This window comes from Aedes albopictus, chromosome 1 (assembly GCF_035046485.1).
Source record: "Aedes albopictus strain Foshan chromosome 1, AalbF5, whole genome shotgun sequence".
Taxonomy (NCBI): Eukaryota; Metazoa; Arthropoda; class Insecta; order Diptera; family Culicidae; genus Aedes; species Aedes albopictus.
The window spans coordinates 246,851,058-246,866,149 of NC_085136.1; the positions used below are offsets into that span (position 1 = coordinate 246,851,058).

General features: G+C 42.0%; 2 protein-coding genes across 3 annotated transcripts; one reads left to right on the forward strand and one right to left on the reverse strand.

Annotated features, from left to right (window-relative positions):
* The first annotated feature begins 5,221 nt into the window (after positions 1-5,221).
* Positions 5,222-6,114, forward strand: LOC109411886 (uncharacterized). The gene is made up of 2 exons (XM_019685510.3): positions 5,222-5,666; positions 5,724-6,114. Exons 1-2 carry the CDS (start codon positions 5,316-5,318, stop codon positions 6,084-6,086), a joined length of 714 nt encoding a protein of 237 aa, XP_019541055.2. The 5' UTR covers positions 5,222-5,315; the 3' UTR covers positions 6,087-6,114.
* Positions 6,115-6,254: 140 nt separating this feature from the next.
* Positions 6,255-13,283, reverse strand: LOC134285554 (uncharacterized protein K02A2.6-like). Of its 2 annotated transcripts, none has more exons than XM_062846575.1 (2): positions 11,402-13,283; positions 6,255-10,792 (listed from the first exon to the last, which is right to left on the reverse strand). In XM_062846575.1, exon 2 carries the CDS (start codon positions 9,140-9,142, stop codon positions 6,719-6,721), a length of 2,424 nt encoding a protein of 807 aa, XP_062702559.1. In that variant the 5' UTR covers positions 9,143-10,792; positions 11,402-13,283; the 3' UTR covers positions 6,255-6,718. The 2 variants fall into 2 exon arrangements, with proteins under 2 accessions (XP_062702559.1, XP_062702560.1); XM_062846576.1 differs by having other exon boundaries at positions 8,848-10,792; positions 11,402-13,281.
* Between the last annotated feature and the right edge of the window lie 1,809 nt (positions 13,284-15,092).

Genomic DNA, 15,092 nt, shown 5'->3' on the forward strand with positions numbered 1-15,092 from the left:
CCTTATCCAGTGGTAAGAGTCCACTAAACAGGTGACCCCAAATTCATGGTGTTATGCGGCTTTATGCTTACCTTTCTAAGGAACAAATGTTTAGGGAGGTCTAGTAAAAACCTAACCACAAACGGAGCCTGTGGAGAATAAGTATTATGCCCTTACTGCGCTAACCGGAGCAATAGTGCAGTGGACCTTGCGTTTCTCTGAGACAATCAGTTGCCCTTCTTAAATCTCAAATTTGAGGCTTTTTTATCTGTACTAACGAGATTTTAAGCTTTGAAGCTAAATAAGGGCGGGATTATTCAAATGTTGTAAATTAGCTTACATTACTACCTATGTGGGTTCGCTTAATGCGTTTTAGCCATTGGCATGTTTCAATTGACACCGATTTGGTTTGTCGTTGATGTTTTCTTTTGTGCTGTGATTGTGAAGAGAGTAATCCTGTCTAGTTTGGGTAGTGGCTACGGCTCGGAAACCTCAAATCAATTTTCAGCGTAAAAAGCGTACATAGCCCAAGTGGCTCTACTTCCAAAAGTTCATTTTCGGAGGATAACTTCTGTATAGGTTACCTTGTGAACCCAGTTTTGCTTCTTTCATTATAAATGAAGTGTCGTGCCTCGAGCATGCTGTATCTTGGAATAGCGTTAACAGTATCTTTCAACCTTTCCTTATGGACGCCTGCAAGCAAGCTCTTGTATTCAGCATCTTTGTGCTGCTATTTGGCAGTATTGCTACGATGATTACATCATCTGAAGCTGAAACATTAATTTGAGATGCTTCAGTTTGATGGATTACTTAGGCAGTACAGTTCATGGATAACTTAACATAGAATTGCACCTAATCCAACTCACATGAGCAGAATTTGTCATGAGTTGACTGATTGGTATGTCAGATAAGGAGTCTCCATTTCACCTTGTATGCACTTTTGAGTGTTCCTTCGCAAAATTTGCGTATTCAGGCGTCCCTGCTCAACAAACTAGGGAACCTGTACTAATTGGTTGTGACTTCTTTTTATGGATAACTCGCTTCCATTGCTACTCCAAGAGAGTCTCATTGATGTTTTGTACCTACAATGTCCTCCAGAACTCTGATCTGTTCTATTTCAAAATATCTCCGGATAAACCATTCTTTTGTATAGTTACGAATCTCTAGCTTCCGTCCCGAGAATTGTTGCTATATAATCGACCTAGTGGGCCCTAAAAAGCTCTGCTTACTGCAAATCTCCAGGAGCAAAAGGGGTTTTGTGTCGTGTAGTTCTTACGTTAGTGCAACTGTAAAGTAAATTGTAAAAGGGGTTTTGTCCTATTTTTCTCCAGAGGGATTTGAGTATTTCAAACATGTTTTGAACTATTGCAGTTTTCTATTGGGTATTTTCATGGCGTGAAATTACTCCAGAGTTTTATCCCGAAAGGATGCGTGCGTTGTATAAAGAAGGATTGAGTTTCAGATTTATCTGGTTACCTTGTTCTTTCTGAAATGCTTGAAACGCATTGTCGATTATCACATCTGTGATGTTCGTCTGGCTCACATGCCTATTCATGTGAACTCACATGCTTCCCAATTTGGGATGTCCACAGTGACTCTTTTACACAAAGTTGTAGGTATGCGTTTTCAAGAAAGTATTCGCTCAAACGTAGTTTTTGCTTGGGTGATTTCTTGAATATTGAGGATATTTTCGATGACGTGCCTTTCAATGTCATATTGAAAGTCGCATGACGTCACAAGCTACCTGCAATGCACAATGGGTCCAGAGCCGTTTTTACGAAGACAAAAATGTTTGTGCCTAAACCATAAGTTTTAGATACATGATGTCTTTGGGAAAGTTTCTTCATATTTTTAGATCTTTTTTCTCATTATTATGAAATTAGGGTAGTCCCTCTAGTTTAGCTGATCCAAACATCTGCTTCTAAACAGTTTTAGACTTACAAAATGTTCTACAAAGTTGTAAAAGAACTTACTTGGAACAAGTTTGCCGAAGAAACCATTATTCTATCTCTTATGGTTCCTAACTTATATTTTTTAAATGCAAATGACAGTCTAAATAAACATTGGTTCTGAAATGAAATTGATGACCATTTATCAAGCTACTTTGATCTATCTAGCAAAGAAGAGTCAAATTTGCTTGAATTGTTTCGTTTTCCATATGAAAATCCGTTTTTATTCAATATAATTTTATGCGTTGATTTTTTCGCTATACTTTGTTCTGAGCACTTTCAGGACATCCAAAAACTCACAAAATTGTCGAAGACGCCAACTTTGCATCTCATCGATTTTATGAGTTACAACTGATTTTCTATGTAAAAAAAAAACCGTAATTTTAAAATTCAATAAAAAGTTTCAAACAAAAAAAGGTACTTACAATTTTTTTCACCATCAATAGAACAGAGTACGATCATTTCAATGCAATTCGACGATTGAAAATCCATTTGCTCCTTTTTGAGATATAACTATTGAAAAAAAGTGTTTTTTGAAGAAAAAAGCCAATATCTTTTTAACTATGAGAGATAGAACATTGAGCTCTTTGGAAAAAAATATGCGCCATTGATAGTTCTAAAAGTGCTCGGAACAAAGTTTTTACGAAAAACGGATGGATTAAAAGTTATTGCAAGAAAACTGAAGTTCATGGATCACCCTAACATGATTCTTTAAAAAATATATAAGTTAGGAACCATAAGAGATAGAATAACGGTTTCTTTGGCAAACTTACTCCAAATAAGTTTTTTTACAATTTTGTAGAACATTTTGTAAGCGTACATAAAACTATTAAAAAGCAGATGGTTGGATCTGCTAAACTAGAGGGACCACCCTAATTTCACAATGATGAGAAAAAAGGTCGAAAAATATGAAGAAACTTTCCTAAAGACATCATTTATCTAAAACTTATAGTTTAGGCACAAACATTTTTTGTCTTCGTAAATGCGGCTCTGGACCCATTGTGCAATGAGCTACAGGCTCTCTTTACGCCTATGCGTTTTACAGTGTCCTTTACAGGGCACTGATTAAACCCGTTGTGGTAAAGGCTATGAGCTCTTGTTCCGCTTATGCGTCCATTCCCTCTTCTAGGGTACCCCTTCCTATTTCATCACCTTTCTCTATCCTAATTCCCATCCCTTGTCCCAAATTACCTCAGGTAAATGATGAAATAGGCTTATATGTATGGCGATGGCACAAATGTCTCAAATGGAGGATAACGTGCCTCTGGAGCCGGCCTTCTGATACCTGATTGTGTGTTTCGTCTACTATTGTTGGTTTGGTAAAGTCGAATCGGTGGTCGTGGTCTACACAGTGAGCGATTAGTGCTGTTTTCTCTCTGAGAGCTCTAACCGTCTCGTCATCAACTTTTGAAGAGGTTTCAAGAGGATCTCCTAATGCCTCATTATCCTATTCTTTCCTCAAAATTGACATAGTAATTAAATCAGAAACTTTAAATTGTAGAGGCTCTGTTATGCCTGTTTACGCATGTGCCAAAGTAAAGGATTATCACGATCAAATCTGACTATACATGTCAATGGTTGCTCCTCCGTGATTGATCTGAGCTGGTAGTAATTGCACTGAGATCCAAATGAATAAGGGTTGGGACACTCCACTTATTCTCAAAGTGCAATTTAAGCAGCTCATACATTCTTGATCGATAACGGCGCCGGCCACGTCCTTATAGTCAGTTGGGAAGGGAAAGGAACGTACTGATTGTTGCTACTAAAGACCGAGATCACCTCTGCATCCCTACAGTCAGCACGGACTCGGGTGTTTGCATGAGCCAAAGTAAAGGATTATGTAAAAAAAAGATCTTTTGGTTAAAACCTACATGAAAACCGATTCCGAGTGGAACTCTTGAAACAATCTCGTAGAAATTCCAGAAAGAATGTGAAAAGGAACATCTGGGTTAAAATAAGCTCCTTGGTCCAGAAGAAATCCAGGATATCAGAAACTCTTTTTTCGAAAACTTTCAAGGAACCATTCCCGGAAGTTAGGCATTCTGGGAAGCGTCGTTCAGTGTAACTATCACATGCGTCACTCTTGCATTCAACGAAAATAGACAGATGTATAAAATTTAGTTTCTGTATGTTCAAAGATACACCTCAGAGTCACTAAACTGTGGTGAAATTTTCTTGTCAGCGTTTGTTGGAATACTTCTTCTTGGCGTAGCGTCCGCACTGGCATAAAGCCTGCTTTTCAGCTACTGTTCTATGAGCACTTTCACAGAAGTTATGCCCAAGAAAGTCAAGGAAACGATCAGCTAAGATTGCCGCCGTATGAACACCGTTGCCAACTGATACGACTCGAAACATTGCGGCAGCGGCGAGAATATCTGCGAAGGATGTTTGCTTTTGATATTCTCAGTAGTCGTGTTGACTGCTCGGACCTCCTGCAACAGGCGAACTTTTTGGCTCCGGTGCGTAGGCTACGACATCGTACGTTGTTCTGGACTGCATTTCATCGCACTGGATATGGGCAGAATAATCCACTGGAAAAGTGTTTCACACTTCTGAATAGTTTAGATTTTACGTTTGACTTTAACCAGAGTAGAGATAGTTTTAAAAATAGTATAAGGCAATTAACTTAAGGTTGTTCAGTCTGTACAGCTATAAGCTGAAGATGGTGAAATAAAATAAAATAATTTTCATTGCGAAAAGTTCTTGGACCAACCGACAATCGAACCAGCTATGGCTATATGGGCTGTTTAGGCAGTAAGTACGCCCTTCAAATTAACCAGGTCTATTAATCATGCATCACTCGTAGGAATTACGGCTGCCCATGTGCAAATCCTCAATTGGAGAAATAAATAATGTCGTGATGTCAATCTGCCTCTCTGCTTCCAGTAGAGGTACGACCCGAAAGAGTCATTAGCCAAATTGGAGCCGATGATGATGATGCATGAATTGAGTTACTTAGCAACTACTAGTATCACTCTGCCCCATACTGTGGCTTAATGGTATATGTACATACTCAAAGACTATACTAAGATGAATGCCTGAGAACCTTTTTATTTGTATGCAGTTTTGGAGACCTTTACAAACGACATCGATTAAGTTTGGGTTATTGTACCAGTCATGCACGTTTTCTTGTTTGATCCATTTAAAATTTGGATGTTCAAGTGTTTTAACATGGCGACATACACGTTGGACATATAGATTAGGTGTACCCAAATGAGAAAACCCCACATGTTCACTACTGGTACACTTACCCTGGGTGATCACATGCATAGCAAGTCAGTATCGCAACCCTCACGAACGTTCATTAGTCTAATATCGTTCGCTGGTTCGAGTGTACACAATTTTTTTGCATCGTGTTTCTCCTCCACTTGGCCGCAAAACCTAACGATGAGCTCTTGGAGTCGCCCTTCGGAGCTCGAGTGGCCCCGCGTTTGGATTCGTTTCCGGGCCCGAGATGTGGACAGCGATCGGATGGTGGAGTATCGGGTTCAGGACCTACCGGAGGATCGCGTCCGGGATGCGATCGATCACATGAAGGAGCACTTTTTGCGCGACGAACCGATGTGCGGCAGTGTGGGCCTGTACAAAGACCCCGTTGCCCTGGAGGAGTTCGATCTGATGTGGCAAGACATTGCTCGGCAGCAGGTCGCAGTGGTGTGCTTTCGCGAGGGGTCGGACGAGATCGTTGGTTTGAATATGTTGACGGTGGTTTCGAAGGCCGATTCCAAGGAGCTGAAGGTGGGTTTATTACGTTGGTAATCTTGTTTGATACGTGACACTTATTTATTTCTCCAGTTCAAAAGCTCGGCTCTTCAAACGGTGTGTGACTCGTACATCGGTTTGCTAAAACAGGCACACATTTTCGAGAAATATGGCATTGAGAACTACCTATCGGCCTGGGGTCTATCCGTATCGCCCAAGTATCGAGGTCGTGGCGTAGGAACGGAGCTCCTACGGGCTCGGATTCCAATGTGTCGTGCCTTGGGACTAACGGTGACGGTGACGTTGTTCTCCAATCCAGGGTCGCAAATTCCCGCAGCCAAAGTGGGATTCTACGACGAGATTGTGGTGACTTACAAGCAGCTTGAGGAGCAGGGGTATCTGTTCCCAGGAGTGCCGTATGAGTTGAATAAGTTGATGACCATGGTTGTTGAATAGATTAATTATAGACTTTAGAGGAAAGCTAGCGTCCGGTTAAACTGCTGTGAATCACAAGTCAGTCATCAGCATCTTCATCGAAATTGAGGTACCAGAGCCTGTTTCTCTGCTAATTCTTCTATGAGCACATGCATGATTTTTAAAAGTACCGAACTCTACGGTAGTTTTATAGCCGTAAAATCACCGACCACCGTCGTGCAGTCACAGATATTTAAACTCTAACAAAAGATCGTTGAAAACGTGTGTAAACCGTTGAAGCGTAGCTCAAAGTCACCTACGGAGATACTCTGACGCATAAACTCGTTTTGACTACACGATGGTGATGCTGATCGCTAAAATAGATTAGTACACTGTAAATTGTCCGTTTTCTCGACCGTCCGAGCTTTAACCGAGCGTAGCGTCTGACCTGCTCCAGTGTCTCTCGTCCAATGATCCTGTTTCCCTCGCTGTCTGACGTAGCAGTGCCCCCATCAACTCCGGTACTTACCTACACTGAAAGTAAAGCTTAAGTTCAAACCATCGCATCGTTACATCCCTCCTATTTTTAGATAGAAAATCCGACCCTCTAACGAGTTATCAAATCAAACATCTTTATTTAAAAGTTCCGTAACTCACATCAATCCTTAGCCTTTCTACTCGTCAATATTCATCACAAAATCCTGAAACTTATTCGGTAGTCTGCTGGCACGTTTGGGTCGCTGATCACATTTGTCTGCAGTGTCATCCGTATTCGAATCCACCTGTCCGGCAGCCTCACATGATGTTCCTGAATATCTATCATCATCCTGTGGGCCAGCCTCGTTTGAACCATTGTAGTCATTTGGCTGTGCCGTAGCATCTTCCTCAGAACAGGCGTCCTTAAGTTTCTTAAGATGTGTGCTGTTCCGCAAGTATACCTTCCCAGTATTCGTCGATTTCACAGTGACTGCTCCCTTATCCACCTGTGTTACCTGAAACTCTTCCTGTCTGAAGTTTGGCTGCATGGCTCCCGGATTGAGATCACGCATCAGTACAACGTCTCCCCTCTTCAGATTATGCTCCTTTGTATTACGTTCTTCATTAGCATATCGTTGATGGTTTTCTTTCATCATCATGTCCCTATCCTTTGCTGCTTCCCATCTCAGTTTCGGTGGTTGATAGATCGAAGGTATGCGAGTCCGTATATCTCTACCAAACATCATCTGTCCAGGAGATAAACCGGTGGTCTCCTGTGGAGTTGCATGGTACAGTGTGAGGTATTCGTATAAATCCGTCTTCCAGTTGGTATCTTGTATCGCACTGATCTTCAACCTTTTTCCAATGTTCCTCATTTGGCGCTCCACAGCACCATTTTGCTCTGGCCAGTATGGTGTTGATAGGTTGAGATGAATCCCGTAGCAGTTACAAAACTTCGAAAACTCTGCAGCTCTGAATTGCGGTCCATTGTCTGCCGTAATTGACCGCGGGATTCCAAAAGAACTGAACATTCTCAGTAATGCTCCAATGACACGTTGTGTTGTCGCTGGTTTCATTGGTTCAACTTGAACGAACCGACAAGTATAACATACCACTACCAGCAACGACAAACCATCCGGCAGTCCTTCTTTAAAATCTATGGCGAGGTCCTGCCATGGCTCCGTCGGAAGTCGTCGGGACAGCGGGTTCGGCTTATCAGGGATCGATGTCATGATGCAGGGCTTACAGTTCCGGACAGTCGACTCTACTGCTTTGTCCATCTGAGGAAACCAGACTTTGGCTCGAAGTTGAGCTTTCATTGCAGTGGAGCCCTGGTGTCCCAAGTGGGCAATGTCAATTACTTTTGCTCGTAATTGTCCGGGAATCACGATCCTGTCGCCTCGAAGCACTAGGTCATCATACAAACTAAGCTCACTGCGAACAGTCGCTGTCTTATACTCGGCTGGTACACCTTCCCAATCCTCTGAGCAAATGGCCTCCTTCACTCTTTGCAGCTCGTCATCTTCAATGGTTGCTTTACCGATTTCTTCAATTGATATCGCCGATGGTTTGATTTCTTCCGATAACCAAGCGATCACATCCGAGCCTTCCTCTGAAACATGGTCTATCTGCGAAAGTCGGGATAGAGAGTCAGCTAGATTGTTTTCACCCGGTTCGTATCTAACCGTGAAGTCGAAGCTTTGCAGTCTGAGAATCCAGCGCTCAATCCTAGCTGACGGTTTAGATTGTGCCCTATTAAAGAGGTACTCCAGGGGCTTACAATCAGTGATGAGTGTAAAATGTAGTCCGTAGAGGTACATGAACAACTTCTCCATAGCCCAAATAATTGCGTAACACTCTTTTTCAGTCTGACAGTACTTTTTTTCGCATGCTGTCAAACTTTTGGATACACACGATATTGGTCTAGGAGAGCCATTCTTAATCTGGATCAGTATGGCACCAAGCCCAACTGGACTGGCGTCGGTAACCAGTAAGGTTTCGTCTGTCGGGTCAAAGAAGGCCAACGAATCCACCTTTCCCAGAAGTTCCTTTAGTTTGTTGAGTTCCTGGTCGTGTGATGCCTTCCATTCGAATGGGGTACCTTTCACAAGCAGCTGGCGCATGTGAAAAGTCAAATCTGCCAAATTAGGAACGAATCTGCCCAGGAAATTGATCAATCCCAAGAGAGATCTTAGGTCAGAATCAGATTTTGGTGGTTGCAAGTTTTGTATGGCCTGGATTTTATCGCCTGTGGGTCGAATGCCATCTTCGGAGATGTGGTATCCCAGGAAAAAAAGTTCGCTCACGCCGAATACCGATTTCTGCTCATTAATTTTCAGTTTCATCTCCGCGATTCGCTTCATCACTTCCTCCAGAGTACGATCATGTGCTTCCTCAGTCTCGCCATGTAGCAACAAATCATCCATATAGACGATTAGACCCTCGATGCCCCTAAATACGGATTCCATCTCACGTTGGAACAACTCTGGAGCAGATTTTATCCCAAACATGAGGCGACGGAAACGGTAGACACCACTTCTTGCTACAAACGTAGTAATATCTCTGCTCTCGGGATGTAGTTCGAAGTGGTAATATGCTGCTTCCAGGTCAATTTTTGACATCTTCACGGCCTGTTTCAAAATTTTCCATAATCATTTTTTTTTTACCCGAGAAAATAAAGTAGAATCAATTCCTTACCTTAGTAATCGTTGCCATTGCGCTGTCAATATTTGGCATGGGATAATTCTCCCTTATGACCGCCCGATTAGCCGCTCGCATATCCACGCACAGCCGAATTTTCCCGTCCGTCTTTCTGATGGGTACTAACGGAGACACCCAGGTCAAAGGTCCCTCCGCTCTTTCTACGATCTTCTTTTTGACCAAATCGTTAATCGCATCCTCCACATCTGCTTCCATAGCGATCGGAAATCGTCGAACTGGTTGAACTACGGGATGAACTGTTTTGTCGACCTGGATTTTCAGCATCGTGTTCGGAATTTTCGGAAATTCGTCGGTGCAGGTGATTGCTGAATCAGTTAGGCGATTCACCTTGTAACCGATCTTAAGAACTCCCAGCGCAAATGCCGTCCCTTTGCTCAGGAGATTAACTTGGCCTTCTGGAGCTACTAGAACATGGGCCCAAATTCCACTTTCTTCATCCGGAACCTTTATTTCAACTTCGAAGACTCTGCTGAACCGTATTTCCTCATCCGATGCAAAAGGTTTCAGCTTCAGTTCTTCCTGTCGCGGTGTTCTGTCATTCACCATAGCTGCTCGGTTTGCTTTCAGATGTGTATAGGTCTCTGGGTTGATTATATTCGCCGGAGATCCGGAGTCCACTAGCATTTTCGCTCGAACTCCTCCCAGATCAAGCAACAGAACCTCGTCAAGTTCTTCTCCTGTACGTACAAAGAAAACTCCATCTCGTTTATCCTGCGGTGACACGATAGCGTGAACTCTAGCCTTTTTCTCCGGAATCGTGGAAGGTCCTGGCTCGTATCTTCGTTTCCTACAACATACGGCAAAATGTCCTACACATCCGCAAGAGTGACAAGCTACATTTCGTGCTGGACATTTATCGAGATCCTTCGCTACGTGGCCGGCTTTGTTGCAGTTATAGCATTTTCGGGTGTTTGTAATCGATGTCCTCTGCTTGCTGGCAAACTTATCGTTGATCTTCTGTACCGTTCCTTCCAGGCTAGACAATCCAGATGTCGACGGTTTCGCGTATTCTTTTGTCTGCTTTTGAACTTCCTCCAGAGTTTTGCCCAGGACGGTTGTTTCGTGCAAGTTGAGATCTTCAGTCAACAACTTTTTCCTCAGCTCCGGTGAGATGCAGCCTTCTATGATCTGGTCCACGATCGCATCGTCCACGTCACTAAATTGACATCGGTTTGCCTGATCTTTGAGGCGGAACACGAATTCCTCAAAGGGTTCCTGGCTCTCCTGCTTCATAGCACGAAAAAGATGACGCTCAAATCGTTTGTTGAGTTGTGGTGCGAAATACGCGTCCAGTGACGCTATGGCCGACTCATACTGCAAAACCACAAACTCATCACCAGTATCAGATGTCGGTTGGCGGCACTCCCATTTCGTGATTTTATCGTAAAACGATTGTAGCTCAATCGCCCCCAAAACAAGCAGTAAATCATATTTTTCTTCGTCAGCTTCAACCTTGTTAACGCGCAAGAATCGCTCCAGAGCTTTTTTCCATTTTATCCAGTTGTTTCTCGGATCATCTCCCGCTTTGAACGGTGGCATTGCTGCCGCATCTATATGAGAAGAAAAAAAAACAAATATTTTAGAGCTATCAAGATAGACATTACCGATCCTTGTTGTATCAATGAAAAATACTATTTGTTTTGGTATAGTAAACACTGAAGCACGAAGCTTTTTTTCATATAAATACAAACACGAAAAAAAAACAATTTTTCCAAACTATGTTCATTCCAGTTTAGATTCTAGTACTACGTTACATTTATTTTCATTCCAGCACGAAGCTTTCTAGTGCAGCACGGAGCTATCTATTTCAGCACGAAGCCTTTTTCCGACACAAACCTCTTTTCGGTACGAAGCCTCTTCCGGCACGTAGCCTCTTTCGGCACGTAGCCTCTTTCGGCACGAAGCCTCTCGTTTCAACACAAAACCTCCCCTTCGGCACGAAGCCTCCACCGTATCGCTGAACGTTTGTAAAAATCAACTAGGTGAAACAATGGATTCCTTCTTTTTACTCCGCACCACACTTTTCAACATCCGCCATGTTTGCACTATCGTGCCAACCCGATGGATGCCCATTCTGCCATCAACGTTGAAATATTCGTTTTCCATTTAGCTGCTATAATTTATTAAAACTGTCCCTTCTTTTTGCACGCAATTCTTACCAATTAACATCCTCGAAGCCATTGTAAATTGTCCGTTTTCTCGACCGTCCGAGCTTTAACCGAGCGTAGCGTCTGACCTGCTCCAGTGTCTCTCGTCCAATGATCCTGTTTCCCTCGCTGTCTGACGTAGCAGTGCCCCCATCAACTCCGGTACTTACCTACACTGAAAGTAAAGCTTAAGTTCAAACCATCGCATCGTTACATACACAAAGCGGCGTTAGCGCTAAAATACCAAAATAAGGGTGAATCCGAGAACCAAAAATGAGAACATGGTACTGTAATGCTAGTGCTGGGACGCTAGCACCACGCAACGAAAGCATAATGACATTCTCAAGTATGACCGTTTCAAAGTTTTACACAACGAGAACTAAGATGAACGTCTGGTCTCTGTGCTTCATTACGGTAAAATTTTAACGGGATATGTAAAATAGTTTAAATTTGTTCATCATGTTATCTGGTCGGCGTAGCCAGAGAGTACCAAGTAACAAAACTGACGAAAATTAGATTTTAAAGGCATTTGGTTAAGAATTACTTTGGCTACTTGGAACATTAACCCGATTTTCTTAATGTTACAATTAACGAGAGTTATAGCACAGTTTTCTTTTGATTGAACTGCGAAAATCGATAATACTGTGCAGTCAGAATGGACCAAGTGCTTGATGTCAAGAGAATTAAAAAAAAAATATGGATTGGTTAAAATCCAATAATCAAAATAGTTTTATCATCAAAATATAATACGTTTCCAAATCGTATGACTCCCCAACGCATTTTCTAATGATTATTGATCAAGAAAGCACGTAAAAACTCATTTTATATTGGTAAATATCGTATTTTACAGATCATCGTATTGAAGCATATTGTGACATTTCGCGTGCAGACAGAGTGGACTATGTGTCTCTAAGAAAAATAATTGAAATTACCTTATTCTTCGTCATCCTTTCCAAATCAAAATATGTTTGTTTAGTAGCTGATGGGCATCATATTCAAATGTACCATTACCCGTTTCATGAAGAAATTGATTTCACCGGTTATTTAATAATCGCGTACTTGGTTCATCCTGTCTGAACGAATTTTTGTAAAACGCCAGTCCTCTGAATAAATTATTATGAACTATGTAACTACAATATTTCAAAAACGTACCGAACTATGGAAATACGTTCAAAAGTTGTTGACTATTGAATGTTCAAGTAAAGAATTTATAAATAGCTCAATAATTGACTACCCTTCGTGATAATGAACTGTTGTGCTTGGTCCACTCTGACTGAACATAAAAATTGAAAATGGTAATCATCAGTGTAATAACAGAAATATCAAAATTCAAACTTCCTGCTCCTATTATACACCATTCCTATTAACTGTTGTCCTACTTGTGCATTATTTTTTCATCATATATGTAAAAACTTGAGTGCGAACTGTAGTTGATTGTAGATTTTCCTCAAATCGTTCAGTCACAGTGGACTAAGTACAATCAATTTCTCGGTTTCAAGCTTTATTTTACGTTTTTTCGCGATCAATGCAGAGCGATGCTTCGATGAATAGTTATTAAGACTTATGGCAAAAACTGAAGAACGTTTGTTAAAAAACCCCAAACTTATACAGTTGTAAACTTTAAAGTCGTTTTTCTAGTAATTAGCTAAAAGCAGAGATGGCATTTCACCGTAGCGATTCACTGCGGCGTCAGTTTATCGACCACACTGGGGATAGGAACATTTTTCACCACATCAAGAAGCCAGTTTCTCTTGTTTTGGGTGGTAGGTAGACCAAGCGCTAGTGCGTGCTCTTGCTCGTCCGCCTCACGCAGAACTCGATGTACACAGAGCAACGAGTAACTTTCACGCAGCGACCGAAAAGACAAAAGAATTTTCACGCAGATTTGTGTAACACCGGATCAACACAAAAACTGTGCTGATCCGGTGTTACACAAATCTGCGTGAAAATTCTTTTGTCTTTTCGCTCGCTGCGTGAAAGTTACTCGTGCGCTGTGTTGTTTCATTTAAGGGTGCTTGGAACGAGTGTGGCTCACTCTATCGCGCGCATCGCTCTCCGGCGCTCTCCCGTGTTTTCACCCAGCAGTCACCGAATTATCACCATGGTGTCGCCGGGGCGAGAACTCTCCGGTGTTTCACCGCAGCGCGCACTCTGGCGCAAAAACCTCACTGGAGCGCGCGCCCGGGTGATTTTTTACACTTTCACCGAAGAGAATTTTAAATCGCTCTCGCCGCACTGTTGTGTGGCCTAGTGCTCAGGGAGCTAAGAGATTTATTTCTAGGGTAAAAGGGTATAATGCGCCCCACCGGGGCAAAACGCCCCTCTTCATTTTCTAGCGATACAAGCGCTTTTCGCATGCGTGATCGATTAGAAATCTCAAACATTGAATAATTATTGCCATCAAGCTGGTCCGTTTGTGGATTGGTACAGAAAAGCAATAAAAATATCAAAAAGTCTGAAATCGAGGCTTTTGGTGTAATATTTTACCTCTTGTGAGCTGACTTCATTGTAAACGAAGCTAGTTCTGTTCGCTTGTGTTACTTTGCAACTTTTATGCAGTTAAACACTTGTTGAAAGACCCTCCTAGGATAAGCATGTGGTGGAATTATTCCCTGGGGCAGTTTTATCACGGGGCTGGACGTTTTTCTTTTGATGGGGCGTATTGCCCCGTTTGTTTTGAAAAGGCAAATTTTGGAACGTTTTCGAAAAACGTTTCAAAGCTTCCATAGCCACTTCTCCAAAGACAAAATTCGCATGCAATACTTCACTAACTTTAGTAACAACGATTTGCAGTGAACAATAGATGGAATAAGGCGCCAGTTTCAGATATATTGCCATTTCTGCTTAGGGGGGGGGGGGGGGGCATATTATACCTGTTTACCCTACTCACCAAGCTTGCGCGCATCCGAATCGCAGTGGTGGCTCCACATATAAGAGAAGGGCTCCTGTTCAGATGCACAGCGTGAGTGGTGTATTTTCTATTTCTCTTTCCCTCACTGAGGATATGGACATCTCTGGCTAAAAGACACATGGTCCTCTCTGACTTAACGCCGACCATCTCATACATGCATATGTTGATAACTTTAGAGAAAATGACTACTTTCTCTACACACACAACTGACTTGCAATCCACGGCAGTAAAACAGCACTGTGAAAATAAATAGTATTAGCAGGTATTAGCATTAGAATTTGTCCAAAATGAAAGTTTTGTATTATGGAGTTCAAATAAATGAATGCACGCTTAAAGCACGGTCATGCAATATCTGTGTGATGCAGTTTCATTTATCCAACTAACGTTTTATTTATTTTTTAAACTCGGAAACTGCTGAAACGATCGGGTCTTTCACGATGGAAGGTTCATATGTTTCCACATAGCCAATCAAATGCCGCATAGCTTGGGTTTAAGTTTGAGCTAGATTGTCCGCTCCGTAATTGTAACTCCAGCACTTACCTCCAGATCAGATATAGTCAGTGAATCTATAAATGTTACAGCTGCAAGGAGCTAACATTTTTACAGGCTCCTTGGAATTCACAGAACAACACAACAAGAGGATTTACGCCCGTAAAAACTCCAGGGAGAACGCAACAACTGGGTTCAGTAACTCATTTAGGTATCTAAAACTTAGAAAAAGGAATTCATGAAACACTATTAGAGGAATCATAGATGGAATCCTTCTGGGTTCTATAATTCAAGAGATTACAT